At 42.6% G+C, this 14,486-nt stretch overlaps 1 protein-coding gene and 1 long non-coding RNA gene across 3 annotated transcripts in view; both read left to right on the top strand.

Annotated features, from left to right (window-relative positions):
• The window catches only part of LOC125180650 (uncharacterized), a 112,206-nt gene extending 108,515 nt beyond the window's left edge, over positions 1-3,691 (top strand). Inside the window, exon 9 of the long non-coding RNA XR_007159408.2 lies at positions 999-3,691. This is a non-coding gene — a long non-coding RNA (uncharacterized lncRNA). The remainder of the gene's footprint in view (positions 1-998) is intronic.
• A 3,422-nt stretch (positions 3,692-7,113) lies between these two features.
• BBOX1 (gamma-butyrobetaine hydroxylase 1) overlaps positions 7,114-14,486 on the top strand; it is a 42,099-nt gene continuing 34,726 nt past the window's right edge. The window contains exons 1-2 of one of the 2 annotated variants that reach the window (XM_013177765.3): positions 7,114-7,254; positions 13,228-13,618. In XM_013177765.3, the coding sequence (XP_013033219.3) occupies positions 13,262-13,618 (357 nt within the window). In that variant the 5' untranslated portion in view covers positions 7,114-7,254; positions 13,228-13,261. Of the gene's footprint in view, positions 7,294-13,227; positions 13,619-14,486 lie in introns of both variants that reach the window. The other variant, XM_013177764.3, reaches the window with a different exon arrangement.

Here is a 14,486-nt window from a genome sequence, read left to right as displayed (position 1 = left end):
CAGCAAATGTCAATAACAATCCATTAAAAATGTATCAGTTTTGAGTCAGAGCTGATACAAGTAAACGGCCTTTATAAATCTGTGGTCTGATAAGCTATGCTGCAAAGTGCCTGCATGAATTGGGTGTTCAGTCATATCCAGAAGTTTAAATTCAAAAGGGATCCTAAAATCTATGAAAACTATATTGTAATCCATTTTGTCATCTTAGCTTTTTTTTTTTTTTTAATCTGATAAAACTTGTTTCATTAGAAGAGATGAAGATCTTTTGGTTTTATACAACCAATTTCAAATAGTCAAGGTCTTTTTATCATTGAGAACTCTAAATATTTTTAAGTGGAGAGCCTTACAAGAACAATTGTAGCAGCTTTTTTGACCCAATAGCTCCTCCTATTGTGTTTAAATATAGCATCAGGATTGGACTCTCTTTTTTCTTTTGGTTTTTTTTTTTTTTTAATGCCAGAGGGTGGAACTAAAGTTAAGCTGACTTTGTCTTTTTTGTGATGCTTAGGAGATTTTTCAAAATAGGTGCCATTTCTTCAATTTGTTGAAGAGTTAACGGCACTGAAGAGCAGATTACAATGTTTACTGAAAAAAAAATAATCAAGTAATGTAAATGGAGCAGAAGGCAACAGTAATAGAGGTCTTACTTAGTACTTCAGTTTTATTTGACATTTGGCCAGTGATTTAACGCATTAAGAGTCAAAGCGAGTCATTAAGAGACAAGACTTTACTCCTCTCTCCAGGTAGCTTACTTTTGGAATCAGTGCTCTGCTGTAGGTAGTCTCATGTCTACCAATACACGCATTGCGATGAAGATGCTCAAAGTGTAACTGTGGAGCAAACTGCTGTCTCACGTGAGCACTAACAAAACTTGGGGAAAGGAAGGGCTGTGCTTGCAAATGGCAGCATTTGAAAGCAACAACATCCGTGACAACTTGGCGGCTAGGAATTTAGGGTGGTGGTATGAACTGTGGCTTTCTAAATTGAAATTTCCAAAGTTTCACAGGTTGACCTACCCAGGACCGTTTTGAGAAAAAGAGAAGTCCAAGGAAGCTTTCGAAAACATGGTAAGCCTCGCAAAGATCCTATGTGTGCCAGATTTGATGGATGAATGGTCTGCAGTGAAATTGTTGCTCCTGTATGTTGTCATGTGTGCAGGTGCAGATTGCCAGATGTGTACCTCAGAAGCAAAAAATATACTTGCTTCAGGCAAAAGAAGCAACATGGTGAGCTACAGACACAGCATCAACTGTGGTTATGATCTTGCCTTGAAAAGTTTTAGTTTGTGGAGAAATTTTATTAGGTGTGCCTGTTGCTGTTGTGTAGTTACTGGTTTAGATGGGCTTCGTGTTACTTTAACAGCTTCTTGCTTCTGCTTATCAGATATCACATTTGCTATTGATAAAGGAGTTTTTGGTGTCATTGGCTGAAATGTAATTGTCAGACAATATTCCTGAAATAGTCCTGTATGTTTAAAATCTATCTGGCATTCTTCTTTCTGCTGTGATGTATTTGTACTAACAGCCAATTGGGAAATTTATATCCTATTACTTTGCTTTTTGGCTAGCCACTAGCCGAAAATTGAACAATTTGTGGGTCCATATTTCATTGCTGAAGTATATGAAATTGGCAAAAATACTAACCCAACTACATATTCTTTAAAAAAAACTTTTACTAGAATACATACATATAAAAAAGACTATAACTCTGTGATTATTTTATTTTCTTCATAAAGTTGTCGTCCTGCCTACAAGATCAGTTTACAACTGGAAAAGGCACAATTTAATGACTAATTCTGTAACAAGAAAAACATATGGTCTCCATAATCATTACTTTTTTAATGATGTGGCTTGGAAAGAGTCATTCATGGCTTGTGGAGTCATTCGTCCTCAAGAACTGCCTTACCTTGGGGAGGTATCACTGACTGTCTCCAACATACCATTAATATTCTTTCATAAGAAAAGACGATGCCAAACGTATCGTATTTTCTCAGATGACAGCCTTGCTTAGGCTGTATGCATACCTCTTCTGAATACTTAGAAACTCTCTATGAAACAGCAATTGTTCATTTGTGAACTTTCTTTGGGGAAAGAAGTCATCCCTGGAGAAGGTTGGCTTAGTGGGCGATTCATTATCCAGTACCAGATAATCAGCAAGTGCAGGATGACCAAAAAAGCTGTGTGCTCGCATCATATTTTCCATACTTTTTCCATGCTGCAAATGTTTCACTGCAAAAGCAGTTACCAACATAAATTATTTTCTCTGTAAATAATAGAGGCTTTACTATATACAGATTGTCCAAATTGCAAAATCTTTTTTTTTTCTTTTTTTCTCCTGTCTACTTATCATCTCTTCTCAAAAATAATGTGACCAGGATTTTCAGTTTAGAGTTAGGTCCAAGGGAGTTACTTCAGCAGGCCACGAATCAGCCTTTGGTCTTAGGTTCTCAGCTATTTCACTTAAATTTATCTTCTTATGCCTCTACCTGGGTAATGATAAAGAAAGAAATCCTCCCCATACACTTTCTTTGTTGACAGCTCTTTGGTTATTCCAAAACAACCAACTTTTAACAGCAGGCTTTGTCCCTTTTTTTTTTCTTTTTTTTTTTATGAATATGACTTTGTTTCTAATTTAATGTGATTTAACAGTGATTTGCATTAAAATTCACAGTAATATGAATGAATACTTTAAATAACCTGCAAATTATTTTCCTACTTTAGTACGTCCTTACGAAGTATTTACAAAGCTTTTTAACTCCTGATGCTAACAGACACAACAAAGTATATACTCATTTGTAATTGGGACAACACAGAAGCGAGGACACTTAGGTTTGTAATTTTACATAATACCTTGTAGAGCCTCTAATTTTAGAGTAACCCTAGGTAGATCTCAGTGAATGAACAAGATGTCAGCCAGGTTTTGTTTGTCTGTTTGTTTTTTGTTTGTTTTTTCCGTGAGGAAGGAGGAGAACTAAGCTAGCTTTTCCTTACAAAACACAATGTTTGTCCCGTGGACTCTGTTCAGGATTTCAGTAGAGTCAAAGGACTTCTTTTCTGTTTTTCATATTTCTCTGAGTTAGAATCAGAGTGAATGTGCTTTCCCTGTCCATGGAGATGCCAGGCACTTCAGAATGGGCTGGATTATGAGGAGTGAACCAGCAAAGCAGATAACAGTACAAATAACTTACAGAGGAGACACTTCTATCCCCAAAGCAAGACCAAGCTGTAGCTCTTCACTTCTCTCCTGTGTTATTACCGTCCTGGTCCCTCACCTCTGCAACTCACAGGCACTCTCTCACCCTCATAGCTCTATAGGTGCTAACCTGTCCTTGTCCAGTCTGACCTAACCTTCTAAGAAAAGCTTTGTCTCGCTCGTAAAAATCTGAGATGCAGTTTTCTCCCTATGGTCATGATTTCCTGGCCTAGTCACTCCACGCTCTTTCTGTGCACAAATATGAGTGCAGGGGGATAAACCTGCCCACGTGCATCAAGAATGAACTGCAGTTCACCCTCTGCTCATTTACTCTAGAAGCTAATTTGTGACTAGGGCCAGTTTTTGTTTCTGACTTTTTTAGTTTTGTGGCAATTAGGGATTTCAAAAGGCCAGGCAGGCATCCCCCTGTGCTACATATACATTGATTTATAGCTCCTACCCTAATGACCTTTCCGTTGTGTCTGGTTCCACAACCATGTGCAGGCTGAGTGGTATTTACTTACTTATATAGTCTTATTGAATTTAATGTGAGTTCTTCTACATTTCTAAGCTCCACTTCAGCCTGCCCTGCCTCACAGAGGTCCTTGTGAGAGAGTTAATGCCTGAGCACCAATACCCTTGGGCTGCTGCCGCTGCCTCCGTCCTCCTGCACATGTCCCAGGCTCCTGCTGCTGCTTGCCCCTGCTGGGGCTTTTCCAACATGGCCTTCCTGCTCCTGAAGACTTCCTGTGATGTCTCAGGCCTGCTTTGAGTTGCTGCTTGCATCTCAGCACGTGTGCAGAGCTGAAGCTGACAGGACCAGAAAACCACCATTATTGTCGGTATGTCTCGCTCATCTGGGAACACTGGTCTAGTTCATAGGCTTTTACTGTTGTGTCAGGGTAACGTATTCTTTGGGCAAAAATTGGGGTTTGCTTTCTAAGGACATTCTGCTTCTTATGCTGTTTGCACGTTAGCCTGTGACTATGTTTTGCAATACCCATTACCTCCTAATTGCTGCCAACCTTAAATTTATTTGGCACTAACTTACTGCATACACTAGTAGTCATATGGAAACGACAGCATTACCCCCCCACATCATAGTTCCCCATATGAATGATAGAGGCAGAGTAAAACCCAAAGGGAGTAAGTAAACTAATCTTGTACTACAGGATTCTGTAAAATGATATTGTGACGGGAAAAAGACGCGTAAATGTACTGCAAAATAAATAAGCTCCAGATTTTCACTGCATAGTACTTCTGACACACTTCTTTTAAAATTCTTTATTTTATAGATACTCAGCAAATAAAAGCACAACACTAATGAGTCATATTTTGCTGACTTATTATGTAATCTTGAAGGCAGTTTGTTTTTATTTCCACTGGATAGGATACTTTTCCACTTAGATATTATGTAACGCTCCTTATAAAAATAGAGACCCGGTCTTGCAAACACCTTGGAGTGTTCCTGTTACAGAATGAGACTTGTGACCATTTCAGTTCTCACACCCTCCTTATTATGCTTATAATATCTCAAAACATTCCCCTTCTGGCTTGAAAAATTTGTCATTTTTGGTCTATGTATAGCCTTTCTTCCTAAAGTCTCAACAAGATTTCTGCTATGTGTTTTTGTTGTTGTTTTGGTTTGATTTTTTTGAGCCTGATGGGCATATATATGGATACTTATATACTTAGTTTATGTCGATAATAGATTTTGCTCATTAAAACCCCCTAAATATATTATTTAGATATAACTTGATTTAAAACACTTCTGTTACTAAGTAAAAATAAGAACACTTACAAAATTAATTATAAGCATACAAGATATAAAATGTTTTTTATCAGCCAGTATGCATTAAATAGACAAAGACGACAAAGAAGAAAAAATGCTTGAGAAACATAGTGTTAATGAAATAGGTGGCAAGGCCAACAGCGCAGAGTCAGCACATCAAAAACCATGGCTTCTGGAGCTACAATCTACATTCTGCATGAGCACGATGCCCTTTCCTAAGTGCTAGTACTTGCAGATTGGTGATTGACACAGGGAAAAAGGTACATACTCTTACAACATTTATAAAATAGCTGCAGGTATGGAATTCTCTGGGTTTTGTTTGTTCTGTTTTAATAGAGAGGCATGAAAATTCTGGAATAAATAACTAAAGCATTTTTTAAACAGTATATACTAAATGTGCCCAATTATCTGCCAGACATCCAATGTACCAAATCCTAAAAATCATTTAGAATTTTCAACCTCCTAGTTTCAAATAGCATAATGTAAATGGTAACAAAAATAAAAGGGTATACATTAGAAACTAATTTAAAAAAAAAAAAAAGGCAGGAAGACAGCCAAGACAACCAAGAACGTGTGTATTCCTTAGAGAAAAATAGGAGAAAAGTAAGGCAAGAATGTAAAAGAAAGGTGGAAAATGGATTTGGGCACTAATTTTAAAGCAAGTAAACCTACCACTGTTGCCTTAAAATAAAGGAACACATCCAATGAACTCCATGCGTTAAAGCACTGCTTTGGCACATGAAGATTTTTTTTTATTGAAGATGTTGAATGATAACCACCAACAAAAATATTTAATTTCCTATAAGTTGCAGACGTCTTAGCCTTTTTAACTGCCAAAATGCTGAGAGAGACAGTCTCTAAACAGTCATTTAATACTTTCACTTGAGTGTGTGCGCTTATTTCCATCCAACTAGCCAAAGTTTCATCTTTGTGAATGTTCTGCTGTCTGCTTAGACAACCTTTGTGTCGAAGGTTTTCCCTGCATGGGTTATACTGAAGCACCAGCACTTTTCTAGGTGCTTTGCACACCACAGCAGGGACACCGAGTACCCAGGAGGACCAGTATGTCTGGCGTAGCTGGTAGAAAGCTTCGCTGTGCCCCTCGCAAGGAATTGCTCATTACCCAAGACAGTAAAGGTCTTTCTTTTCCTTTTTAGTTCAGACACGTAGCCAGCTTGTGCCCGCTGAAGAAGGTAGGGATCCCGGTCCAGTACAAGATGAAAACTTGAAAACCAGCATGGGACTCCCCATCTGAAAGCCAGGTAGGTGCTATATCCCACTGTTGGGACACAGCAACACACGAGCCTTATTTCTGTCTGTTAGAACCTCCCTCCCTTCAGCCACACGAAACGCATCGTTCAAATAAATACTGCATTAACGTATTTGCCATCCAGAAGGTATGCGACACTAAATAATGAGGATATGTAATTGCTATTTTAAAATTTATTCCCAGGAAGCTCATCTGCCTGAAGCTTACTGCTCACAAGATTTGTCTGACTCTAAAATCATCTGCACCATCAACTCAGAGGATACAGGCAAGGCCGCTCCATCTGTAACAGCGGGGACATTTTATGCCACAGCATAGGCAGTGGTTGGCCACAGGCCCGGTAATCTTGCTAAGTACCATCTTTCATATTCAGTGATATTTACTGTAGTTTAGATCTGGCATAAAGAGCCCAGGGTCTTGACGTGTATTTTTGTTTGTTTTTCTCCCTTTTCTTTCTCCTTTTGCTTCTAAGGGCACACGGCTCTTCACACCTGGTGAAGACAGCAAGGACACCCTCAGGTGTATTTCTCCCAGGTCCTTGCTTTGTTCCTCTGGTCCAAAGAGGTTTCTTAGTCTGATCTATCCCACTGTTTATCCCTCTTCCCACCAAGACACTCGAGTTTGAAATGCCTGGGGAGCGTTTGTTAACCCCACGGGAAAAGAAGGCTCGGGAAACGACAGCTTTTCCCCGGCTTTGTCCTCGCATCCAGCCCGGACGCCTTTTAAAAACATCCCGCCTCGGTCAAACGCAACCCGGGAACCCAGAGACCGCGTTTGGGCCCGCCGGGGCCTGCCCCTGCCCCTGCCCCTGCCGCTGTCTCCCCGAGCCGCCGCCAGGCGCCGGCCGCCAGGCGCGGGGCCCTCCCCGGGGCCGGGCCTGCGGCCTCCGCGCCCCGCCGCGGCCGGGGGGGGCCGGGGCCGTTGCCGGGGGGGCCCCGGGCAGGTTCGTGCCGCCGAGGGGGAGCTCGGGGGCTGCAGCGTGACCGGGGGCGGCCGCTCTGAGGTGAGGGGACCCCTCCTGGCGGCGTCCGTAATCGTGCAGGTACTGCTTACGAACGTGTCGCTGATCCCAGCCGGCAGGCGAGCGGGCGATGTCAGCTGGGGGGGAGGCTTGAGGAGAGCGAAGGAGGGGGATCTGGGGGAAAGACAGCAGCGAGCGTTACCAGGAGGGCTGGGGAAGGCTGGGAGCGCGGCCTCCAGGTGGTGGTGCTCACCTCCCGTCCTAATCGCCCGGCAGCAAGCAGGCCGCCCCTTCGCGGTGCTGGGGCGGGCAAGCGAATATCGGGCACTGTGAACAGGGAAACCCTGGGCCTGGGACTGTGTGCGCGCATGAGACAGTGGGACTCGTAAAAGCTCTTGGTAGCATTTGTTTTAAGCTATGAAAATCCGATGAATGGCAACTGAGAGCAGGGTTACATATGGTGCCTTCGGGGGTCATGAAGATAGTAGCCCAGAGACGAGACCCGCAGAGGGCTGGGGTGCAGAGAACTTGCTCTGCATTTTTCTGAGTTATTTGCTTTTCAATTTGGCTGTGGTTATGAGCATACTGATAACAACTTTAGGCAAACCAGGGAGTTCTGCTTCTCATTTAGTACAGAATGCAATTTCAAGTGTAAAATAGCACCACATGGATAAGTGTCTGCCTGGAAAGTCTGAGGGGGAAAGGGGATGAAAACTCCTGGGACTCTTGCTTGTAATTTAGCCTGCATTAGTCTGAGATTAGCATCCTACTTTTATTGATGGAGAAAAAAAAAAAAGGGAAAACCTTTAAACAATTGTCAATAAATTGAAAAACTACGCTGAACTTGTTAGCAGAGTCCATATGCTATGTGACTGAATCCATGAAGCATGTTCAATAGCCTGTTAGAATATGAGATGTGTTTTTCCCTTCCCTGCGGTGGCCTGGCACCAGGCATTTGGATTTGTTTTTCTTTACCAGCAGCTCCCTGCGTGTCTTGGACTCCAAGGTTTTTAAGACCTAATGTAGCAATTCTCTAGCATTTAGGACTGTGTCTTAGTTATTAGGAACACAGGAGTGTAACCCCATAGTCACAGCTGTGCCAGTCACTGATCAGGGCTGGAAACTCGCAGCTCAGTGACACCGTTTGTAGATACACCGATCAGCGAAGCAGCGCTGTCTTTGTGTTAGTGAGTGGGAAGGCGGCAGGTAGCTTTTGTGCGGTACTTTTAAGTGAACGATAGCGGGATTTTCTGAAGACATCACTATGAACAGTTCTGAGTTCTTTACCGTCCTGTGGAGAACTCACCTTAATGTCCTGTATGCGCTCAGGGTAAAGAAGAATCACTTAGGAACAACACACAGTTTGCAGACACATCCACCCAGTCCGTGGATGCCTCTCCTTGTAGCCCACTGGAAATAGGAAGAGCCAGCAGGCAGGGCTTTCTTGTTCGTGTGGCAGCTAGAGCCTTGCCGGTGCTGTTGGAAGAATATTTTGCCCCAGCTTCACATGCTGTGTCACTCGTTGCTCCGGGAGGGAGGCTGGGCTGTCATTCTGGCCAGAGCTGGAGCTGGAGCTATCCTCCTGCCCCGGCAGGCTGGGAGCAGCAGCTGAGCAAGCAGACCCATGGAGCAAGTGAGGGCGAGGGGGCACGGAGCACCAGGGTGAGTGGTGACATCGTGACAAACCCCGGGTGGCTGGGAACTGCTTCACATCCAGAGGGGTCTGGTGAAGGCATGCCAGCTTGCTGCTGTGTACAGCTCGACCCAGAATGCTCTAGCACCCCACTGATGCTAACAGTAAAAAAAAAAAAAAAAAAAAAAAAGGAAAAAAAAAAAAAAAAACTGCTGAGGGGGGAATATTTTTCTGAGAAACAGCATATGGGACAAAAACTAGACTTCCAGAACTATTTGATTTGTATGTCTGAGAAGAAAAACATCTAGAGGGCTGTAGCAGATATTTTTAATCATTGTCATCTGGGTTTTCATTTTAATAATGACACAGTGATATGACTAACTCGAGGAAAACAATAAACAGCCTTTTTATTGTTACAAGGTTTCTCTCAGTAGGTGGTTAACCCGAACGATTGCTTTACAATGAAGACAGAAACAGAAGTTGCAATGCAAACATCGTTGTATATTTTAAAAGTGAACGCTTAACTTCACCACAAGGGAAATCTTCTGCTATAATAGTTTGCATGGCTTCCTCTCGCATACCTACCAACCTAACATTGGATCCAAAGGGCCTGATTCTCTCCTAATTAACAGCAGTGTCATTTAGGTGCAAGGCTACTCACTTCAGTAAATAGACATCATAAACGAAAAATCTGAATAGGCTTGGGGCACAGTAATAGTAGACAAAATAGATCTGTATATTAAAAAACCCACATACTGTGATTTTTATTAATCCCGCAAAGCGTGCGGTGCAATTGTTTCCTACCCTAAGCGTATAGAAGGCTTCTGCTGCAGTCTGTGAAAGAGATCCTCCCCTCTCTCCGGGGTGCAGAGGCTGGCTATTCAGTGTCTGGCTGTTAGGACTGGAAGTATTTCAAGAGAGCACTTTGTGGTTCACAATACGTTAGACCTGCGATGCCAAAACCTGACGTCGCTTGGAACGGGGGTGCCACTGACAGCAGTGGAGGCTTGCTCTGCGTGGCAGTAAAGTTTAGGGCTGCTGCCATCCACGATTCTCCCAGCAGTGTTGTGCATAGTGAGTTGTGTGCAGAAACAGTGACCTGGGAACAGGAGCACCAGTTCATCATAAAATTACCACCATGAAACGTCTTGCAGAGTGCAAACACCGACAGTGTAACATCCACGTCAGAGCTAGCTGCTGGGGCTCTTCTTGTAGCTGGTGGAGAGAAAAAAGAGTTCAGTTTGTCTCATCCTGAAGCAGGTTTCTGCAAAGGTCAGGTGAATTGTGACCTAAATGTGCCTGTTAGTTATGGGTGTTGCAGATGGCTCCTGCGATGTTTGAGTGTAGGTGACTGGTACATGTCTGAAGTGAGGCAAGATGAACACCACCGTGCCATGCTTCTCACATCTAAGCAAAGTTGGAAATTCCCCTTTGGCTTACAGCCTTCCCCACTGTAACATAAATTATGTGTAACTTCCAGAAGGTTTGTTTATTTATCTATTTGTTTTTAATCTAGAAATTGTGTCTGGCAGGATTGGTTGTATCTGATTTTTGAGGTTGACCTTTGTTCCAAAGCATTTACGAAGCTTTCTGTCACTGACTTAGAAGAAATTCTGCTTGAGATAGGTTTTGTGTGACTGAGTTATCATTACCGTGTGAACAAATACCAGTTAAGCAACATCTGTAATAGGAAGACAGTAAACTTACCTTAATTTCTTGTCATAGAAAATATTCTGACGTGGTTTTCTATTACCAGAAGTACTACAAGGGGCCTCTTAGGAGCAAGTTCAGATTTCTTAACTGAATGGTAAAATACAAGAAGCCTGGACACCCTTTGAATCTGTCAGACTTCAAATAGGGCTGCGGACTTTGTGATGAATGCTCCCTGAAGGGCATTCAGAAATTAAAGGCTTAATTATTTTTTTCATTAAGACTCTAATGATGAAAGTGATTTAACAGGTTGTGAAGTTTAACAATAAGTATGCGAATAATAAAGTTATTTGGCAAGCCACGTTAATTAAAATGAGAAAATTGTGCACAAAGTTTATCTGAACAACTGGATGGCTTGATGTACCAAATGTATGAAATACATTATAGGCAAAGCACATAATGATCTAATTCGGTGGGTGTTTTACATAACCAAAAAGATCTAGTTCTCAGAATTTTCCCTGGTAAGCCAGAGGAGCTTCCTGGTGGCCTTGAACTTCGAAAATCAAATCTGGTTCTCCCGGTCTCGTCCTAACCAGATGCATAAAGGAATGCCTCCGTACATGTAGTGCACAGAGATGTGTCGTCTGCGATCCTCAGAGACGAGGAGCTGGGCTGGCTGAGCGGTTGGTTCTGGGAAGAGTGCTCTGCGCTTGGATAATTTCTACCCTGGAAGACAGGTGGAATAAATTGATCCTACCGTTTAGGTTGCTTGTATGCTTTCTAACCTTGTTCTTAAATTGAAGTAGCCATGAGTGCAATGCTTTGGGCTGAATTCAGTAGTCGTGATGTCAGGCGTTTGATGATTGTGCTTACCCAACTGTGCCTTGCAAGGGGCAGCTTCCCCTTCACCCATCTTAGATAAACAGGATAAGAGGTGTTTGTGAGGATACCCAGATCTGTCATGTTGTGCTGTCTTTGGAAGTGGATAGTGGTAGCTTTTGGGGGATTCAGGTGACTTAGTATGCAGATGGACAAGTATCGACAGCCTCGGAGTTGCCTAAGCAAGTAGGCAGTGGTTTTGTGGCTTGTGCTCCTGCATCTAAATGGTCCTGATTCCACCTAAAAGGTATGCTGGTTAGTTAAGTGTGCTTTTGGTTCTGATCCATTGCCATCAAATAATCCACTGCCTTGAACAGAACTACTGTGTAACCAGTACAGATGCGGCAGAAGTTTACAATATGTTAAAGCGGTGGTGTTGCTACTTGCTTGGAAACCAGCTCTTCTAAAGTTTCACTACATTGGAAACATTCATTGTGTTCCAGTACTTGTCTTTTGTTTCAAAGAGATTAGAATAAGTATCCAATTGTTGCGTGTTAAAAAACCTAAAACATACGGTGTCTTTGCAGTCATACATAATAAAACTTTGTGCAAGACGTTTCAGAAGGAAACTGCAGCCAGTCCCCTGGTGTAAATATTTTTACAGTCAACAGGAAAATTGCTGTACTTGAATTGTGCTTTGAAATTAAGGTAGAGATACAAGTGTATGTATTTACATACGTATGTGTGTGTGCATATATGTGTGTGTGTGTATAAAAGGAAAGATATGTCTGGATATGAAGCCATTTTTGGATAAAAGAGATTTGAGTCTGTGTGCAGAAAGCTGTTCCTCAGGCTGAAGTGCAAGTGAAAGTCGGTAATTAATGGGTTCTGATGGGACTGCTATGCCCAGACAAAAGAAAGTAGAAATCAATATTCTGCTTTGCTGTACTCAATCAAATGAAATAAAAACAAAAGGAGACCCTGGGGCCCTATACAGCATAATTCTAACTTATAGAGAGGAAAGGAAAAAAATCAAAAACCTTCTGACAACTTCTGTAGGTTTTAGTGTGTCAAAATACTGACGCTAATGAGGTTTTCCCTGTGCAAAGACAAGTGGGGAGGCTTTGGTCCTGACAGGGCATCAATATTTTGCCCTCTGAGTGGAAGAACAAAAACAACAGAAAAAAACACTGAACACCTGGGAAATAAATATACAAACTTCGAAATGATTAAACAGTCTATTAAAAACAAATGTGATGTTTTATTGACTTGAGGGGAGGCCAAGTGCTTTTCTGAATAAGAAAAACATTAGATCAGAACTTCTCTTGTAATATAAGGTTTGGATGCATCATCTTTCTTCAGTACAGCATACAGCTAACTTTAAATATTCAATTAGCTTTAAATAATCCAGTCTACTTATAGAAAGCAGGCTGGCTGTGCAAGGAGAAATGAGCTCTTGCGGAACTCTGCCGTAGCTCAAGTCGTATTTCCAAAGCTTTTCCCTGCAAGGAAATGGATGCAGCGTTCGCTTTTCTATAGTGTTGAGAGCAGGAATTAAGGTGCGTGCACTTCAGAGCCTTAGCTTTTCAGCACGATTGGTAGCAGCACCTACGTTTGATTTGTGGAGCTCATCTCAAGGTGTCTTTTATAAAGAGCCAATTATGCAGTAAGTACTGAACCGACTGCAGGAACTAAAGATGAACAAGATGGTGAATCAAACTGAAGCTCTGCTGATCCCAGGGCTTTCTGAATAGACGGGTCCGAATGCACCCTCCGTGCCTCAAAAAAACATAAACAGGATAATGATCGTTCCTAAATGTTGAGGCAGAAGACAGGTGGGGAGAGCCATCTTAACGTGCTCTTTCTGTTACAGTTACTCCTTCGGTAACAAACTGCTCTTCACTCTGCTGTAGGAGCTCTCCGTCGGGTGGTGTCGCGGAGGCCGCGATGTGGAGGCTGGCGGCTCACATCCTGCGGGGGACCAAAGTCCACTCCGTGCTCCAGGGCAGGCGTGTGCTCGCCGCAGCCACCCTGCTGCCGTGCCACCGGCGGGGGACAGCGCGAGGGGCCCACACCAGCGACATGAGCACGGCGATACAGAAGGTGGAGGCTCCGGACGCGGAGCACCTCGTCCACGTGCACTGGGAGGACGGGAGCGAGAGCCGCTACCCGTGCGTCTGGCTGAGAGACAACTGCCAGTGCCCCGACTGCTTCCTGCGCTCGGCCAAGGCGCGCAGGCTGCCCTTCGAGGAACTCGATGTTGACATCGTGGCAAAGGAAGTCACTCTGACAGACCGAAAAAAGGTACTCGAAGAAGCACTGATTGTGCTTCTAGGGAAACCTGTTTAACGATGCTCGTTAATCTGCAAGTTGGAGGTAACCCCAGGATATGCTGTAACTGTAATTCATTTATCCATGATCAATAGCATGGATTTGCACAGCTTTTAAGAATAACCTGAGGATCTAATGGGAGTAATTTGGGCAAGTTGGGTCTTCCCAATGTATATGAAACTACTTTATAAATGTGACGCATTGGGCACAAAAACAGTTTCTAGAACATAATTGTTCTTTTTTAAATGTTTCCTCATTATCAGATGTTGAAAAGAAAATGTAGGCATTCCCCACGCTTCTAATTTTGCGTTAACATCTGTCTTTTTTCTCTTTATTCTGTAAGCGACTTGCAAATTAGAAAAACAAATGGGAAAGTGATGATAATCTTAATTCATAACAAAGATATCAGTGTATTAGCTGATACCTTACCTTCCAATGTGCGAAAGACTTCATTTTAGAGCAAACAAACTGAAGTTTAACCCAATATTCAGTGCTGGCCTAGTGTCTGTATCTGTGTCTATCCATCTACGTTAATGTTTGGTCACGAAAACGAGAGGTTATTGGGCAAGAGGGGAGAGGAACTGCCCTTGCTGTAAGTTTTAATCTTTCCTGACATATGTAAATGCCTAGTATATTATCTAGATTTTATATGTTTATTTACAAGCAGTACATAGCTCCCTTGATGTGCAAACTCACTTCCTTCATTTTGCAGTTAAAGAGGTTTAAAGCATGTTAAAGACAGGGCAATCAGCCCTGTAACGGCCCGGGCAGGACGTGGCTCATCTGCAAGACAAGGTGCTGTGTTTATTTAGGATCCCAAGTTGATGGTTCATTACCAAAA

Source organism: Anser cygnoides, chromosome 5 (assembly GCF_040182565.1).
Source record: "Anser cygnoides isolate HZ-2024a breed goose chromosome 5, Taihu_goose_T2T_genome, whole genome shotgun sequence".
Taxonomy (NCBI): domain Eukaryota; kingdom Metazoa; phylum Chordata; class Aves; order Anseriformes; family Anatidae; genus Anser; species Anser cygnoides.
Note: the sequence above shows the minus strand (reverse complement) of the source record. Positions and strands in the feature narration are given on the sequence as shown.